The sequence below is a fragment of the Plasmodium inui genome, assembly GCF_000524495.1.
Source record: "Plasmodium inui San Antonio 1 unplaced genomic scaffold supercont1.9, whole genome shotgun sequence".
Classification (NCBI taxonomy): domain Eukaryota; phylum Apicomplexa; class Aconoidasida; order Haemosporida; family Plasmodiidae; genus Plasmodium; species Plasmodium inui.
The window spans coordinates 471,470-476,583 of NW_008481843.1; the positions used below are offsets into that span (position 1 = coordinate 471,470).

Below are 5,114 nucleotides of genomic sequence, written 5' to 3' on the forward strand. Positions count from 1 at the left end.
AACATATCACATACTATATAAAAACTGAATAATTAAAACAAATTAGTATAGCATATGCTTCTTTTTTATCCCTCTGCTCCACGAACCCCAAAAAAAAATGCCATTTTTGGAGATGCCGCTTTATTGTCGCCGCGTTGTAGTAAGGATGGATGCAAACTCTACGTGCGAAAAGGAGGGGGGTTGCGTGGAAGAAGCAATTGGGCAGTCGGAAAAGTTTTACGTCCCTGTTGCAATAGAAGGAAAGAAAAGGAAAGCCATTCAATGAGGTCGCGGTTAGGGATAGAGAATTGTAACTACTTTGATAATTTTTCCCCCTCTCTTTGTTCCTTCTCTGCCATAGGTACCGTTTGTGCGGCTTCTGCCGCTTGTGCCTTTGTATGATTTGGGAACATTCTTTGCTGCTCCCTTGAGGGAATTTCCCCCCCCTTCCGTCTTTTCGATCGACAAGAACAGGAATGCAAAGCAGCAGGGATTGTATCGTTGCAAAGACTTCAAAATTCCGTCTATCTTATTTTCTGTTTTATTTCCCCCGATTCGACTTCTCACTCGATGCAGAAGTAGCAGCTCGATATGTCTGCCCCGTCGACCGCGACCTTATCGAACGTCTGCAGCAAAACAAAAAGACACGCGCGTGGAGGCACCGTCCCGATTATGAAAAAAATTAAGCCAAAGGCGCAGATAGGCAAAGTTGATTAGGAGATGCATAAACCGCACACAACTGAATTGGTCTAGCGAATTGGCAAAAAAAAAAGAAGAAGAAAAAAAAACAATTAGTAAGGCATCGATTATGTGACCTGAATAAATGAAATAATTAAGAAGGGTAAACAAATATATTCATAATTAAAAATAAAGATTAATACCTAAAAATATCTTTTTTTTTAAAAACTATGAGGTGTAAAAATTATGCATATTAAGAATGGAGTAATACTAATGCGTGAGATGAGGGGTGACAAAGCGGCACGTGCGAAAAAAGCACGCGAAAAATAAAGTGACATGAAAAATGGTAGAAAAAAACACAGACACAAAAAACAATCTTTTCTTTTCAAATTATAAACACATTGAATGGCTTTTTTTCTTTTTTTTGCTCATTTTTCGTCACTCGTTTGAGCGCGCCCCACGGTCTTCTGTAACACGTGAGTAACGCAGGTATAAATGTAAATATGGGCAAAAAAACAACGGTGCACTTTGCACATGCCTCCGTAGGGACGCATATCCTGGGGGGGTTGCTATGAAAAAGGCCTAACTCAGATGTGTGGCCCAAAATGTGCAAACAAAGAAGGGCGTTATTCCATGGAATGGAAAAAGATGAATAAACGAAGCCATACAAAAGGTACGCACAGAAAACACTCGAGTGAACAACTTTTACATTCACAGGTTTAATATGCATTTTTTTTTTCTTTTTTTTTTTCCAAGGTTTTAGCTATAAAGGTGGGTAAAACGCGCCTCAGTTACAAATTAGCAGCTAGGGGGAGGGATATCCGCACACAAAAATGATCGAATTGAGATAAAGGTAGCGAATCTGCATGATTGTACGTTCCCATTGGAAGTACTGTCCTTGGGGAGGGCGAACAGGTATGTGTGGAAGGGAATCTCCTCGCCAAAAATAAACGAAAAGAAAATATACGCATAAAAAAATATCTGGCGAAGCTTCCAAACAATATCATAACTGCTTTGGTCAACACTTTCACAGACAGCTTGGTGATAGTTTGATGGAGAAGCGGACGAATCGGCTGGTGAGGTGATGCATCGATTCATCCTCCTCTTTCCCTTCAATGGTTTCACTGTAAAACTCTGAGCCCGCATAAACGAGACAAGACGGATGTTCACCCGGTGGAAGAGAATAATTCTACGCCGCTGCTGGGGGTGGTGGCTGTATCTGTCGTTCTGCTTTCCCCTCGCGCACAGAGATTGCTGTTTGGACGAACTTCTTCAACGACGCGTGATACGAACCGTCATCGCCCTTTATTATGTTGTTGTGGGTCCCTTTCTTCGACACGTACCTAAACTTGTACTTGCTCGGGCAGAACTGCGGGGGGGGGGGAAATGGCGAAGAGGTGAAGTCAGAAAGCGGTTGAAATGGCGAAGAGGTGAAGTCAGAAAGCGGTTGAAATGGCGAAGTGGTGAAGTCAGAAAGCGGTTGAAATGGCGAAGTGGTGATGTGAGAAAGCGATTGAAGTAACCTCCGCCGCCATCTAAATATTGCTGCGAAACGCGGAAGGCCTCACAGCGGAAGCAAACAAACAGGCATGTGGCCGTGGATTTAAGGAGTATTGTACCTCAAATAATATCCTCGAGTGCTCAGGGGGGACTAGTTCGTCCTACCAAAAGAAAAAAAAAAAAAAAAAAATGAAAAAAAAAGAAAAAAAAAAATCGGAAGATATACATAAGTGTCCCATACTTATGACATTACACACGTTTACACATATCACACGCTGCCCCGTGTCGCTCATTTTTTCGCTTCCCCCAGCTGCATCATTCCCCTCTCCCTCCTCAAAAAAGTTACCATTCCTGATGTGTTAATCAGCAGAGGAACGTGTAATCTTTTTATTTTCTCTTCATTGTCCATTTTGGTTCTAATCAAAATTTCATAATTTAAGAGGAAGAAATTTAAGAAGGGGTAGTTTTGCTCCGACATTTTCCTAATGGTGAGAAATGGGTTTTCTAGGATCACGCCGTGAATCTGCGGAAGAGGGGAGAGAAAAATTGGAGGAGGATGTGGAGTGAAATAATGCATGTGGAAAGGAGGAAAAAAAAGAAAAAAAAAGAAACAACTTTCCGGGAAGTCATTTGGCCTGTGGCCAAATGCGAGGCGGGGAAACAAAAAATGCATGCGACAATACAGGCAACGATACATCCCACGATACATCCAATGATGCATGCAACCATGCATGCAACCATGCATCCAACGATACATGCAAAAACAGAAGGCTACCACGCCGCATGCAGTGAGGCCACTACAAATGCCGCCTTCCCAACGCCACTCGGGGGAAAAAAAACACTTACGTCCTTCTGGTGCCTGGATGCCGTTTCGAGGGCCACTGCGCATCCCATGGAGCTGCACAAGGGGAGGGGGAGTGAATTGTTACGAATCGCCATGCAGAAGCGACAGGGGCAACCTTTAGAGTGGGTGCAGTGGCCAGGGCGCAGTCACGTATGCGGAAACCACATCTCTACGACGCCACAAGGCATATACAATCGCTCATCCGCAGTGTAGATAAAATTTTACTTTCCGAAAATGAAGAGCTGCTTCGTCTGTTTCTTCTTCAGATAGTTGAGGGGCACCAGGGCATCCTTGTACAATTGTTCCTCAGACGGAGTTCCTTCATTGGTTCCACAGCTGGAGGTAAGAAAGGAGGAAAAGAAAGAATGAGGTGAGAAATGAGAAGGGAATAAAAACGTGTGTACGCCCTTTCGTTGCGAGATGGAGCGTAGGAAGTGACAGGCGAAGCTTTTTCATTTGGAGGCGATTTGGAGGCCGTTCGGAAGCCTTTTGCAGGCCATTTTTGTGGGCCCGTTTTCACCACCCTTGTGCGTCCCTTCGTGTTACTTACCCCCTGTTGGAGCATGAGAAGATGCTCACGTCCACCCTTTGCACAATCATGTCGAACAATTTGACATACTTCTCGACGTCTGCAAGGAAAATGGGGTGGCATGATTTTACGAAAGGAGAGTTATCACAGACGAACAAAACGAGTGGCAACAATGCGCGCATGTGTGGCTGCCACCCGCGCGAAGGAGTGATTGGGTCATCCACAAAAAAGGGACAAATATATGTGCCAGTTGGGAGAAGCTCAGAAACACCACATTTTACAATCTACCGAAATGCCGAAACACTTACAGCCACCCTTTCCGAGGTAGTAAAGGAACACAGGTTTGTTTTCGTGGTCTTCCGCTTTTACAAACCAACTGAGAGGAGAGAAGGTGGGGGGAGGGCAGAGAATGTTGACCAAGTGGTATGGAGAGACAAGAAGCTGCGGAAGAGAGGGGCGATAAAGAGGAGCAACAAGTGCATGAGCATTCTTCCCTTTGCCTGTTTTCTCCCTCTCAGGCGTACCACTTAAATTTTCTCCCGTCGTCCATATCTAGGTATACGTCCTCAAAGTGACTGCCTGGGAAGAAAAAAAAAACGGGGTGAGGCGATGGGTTGGTGAAGAATAAGAAGGGTAGTAACGATGGACGCATCATCTACATGCAGAATATATTCCAAAGAAGGTGGTCTGCTCCATGGAGGCGATTTGGACAGACCCGCTTCGCAACTTCGTGTGCAAGAATGGAGTAACATATATTACCATAGGGACGGATTGCATCGGGATTGATCTCTACGTTGGGGGTGGTAGCAGAAGGAGGGGAGGGGGATGGAATAGAAATGGATATGTAAAGATGCGGGGTGAAGGCGCTACTTTTGTAGCAGCTAGGTGTAGCAGCTGGGTGGCACATTTGTTCAAAGCGAAGAAACACGCGGAGAAACATGCGAAGACATCTTTTTTCGTTCTTTTGTTTCCTCTTTCTCGTTACTTTCTTTTGCGAAGATTAAATTGTCTTGGTTGAAATATGCGTAGCCTACGAATTGAAACGAAGAAAGAGTGTGAGGAATGGAGAGGTGGGAAAAATTTGCAGTGGCTGGTGTAGTGAAGGGGGAGTGCTGATGTGGACGGATCGGTCTACGTTAGCAGCCATTTCTGCAGCTGCCAGTGGCGCAGCATGGAGGAACACAATGACCGTTTGCACTTCATCGGACGACACACTTTTGCTTTACTCTTTTCCCTTTTTGCTGGTTCGCTTCTTCCTGGTTCCCTTTTTTCTGGCTGCCCATTTACGCGACGGACTCATCCTTACCATTCAACACCAACACAAGGGTTAGGACCGCAGCGATGGGGATCCAGAAGAAATTGAGAAACTTCATTTTGGTATACAAGAATTGGGGGGATGTTCGAAGAGAGCGAATAGAATATGTGCGCCGTTAAAAGTGCAAGGACGGGGGCGGGACAAGTGAGACAGCGTATGTGCGTAGGAAGGTATGAGCTGATATGGCCAGGATGGACAAATTACAAATGCGCGCCTGCGACGAAGGGCAGGGAGAGGCGTAAACTTTCCTGTTTGCCGTTTATATTTTG

The 5,114-nt window shown here is 45.0% G+C and overlaps 1 protein-coding gene across 1 annotated transcript; it reads right to left on the minus strand.

Annotated features, from left to right (window-relative positions):
* Window positions 1-1,846: 1,846 nt before the first annotated feature.
* Window positions 1,847-4,903, minus strand: C922_02589 (hypothetical protein; the record flags this gene model as incomplete). The annotated part of the gene is made up of 11 exons (XM_008818188.1): window positions 1,847-2,026; window positions 2,277-2,318; window positions 2,504-2,680; window positions 3,004-3,055; window positions 3,227-3,337; window positions 3,552-3,630; window positions 3,839-3,906; window positions 4,055-4,109; window positions 4,290-4,319; window positions 4,516-4,560; window positions 4,837-4,903. The coding sequence occupies 11 exons, from the start codon at window positions 4,901-4,903 to the stop codon at window positions 1,847-1,849; spliced, it is 906 nt and encodes a 301-aa protein (XP_008816410.1).
* Window positions 4,904-5,114: the final 211 nt, after the last annotated feature.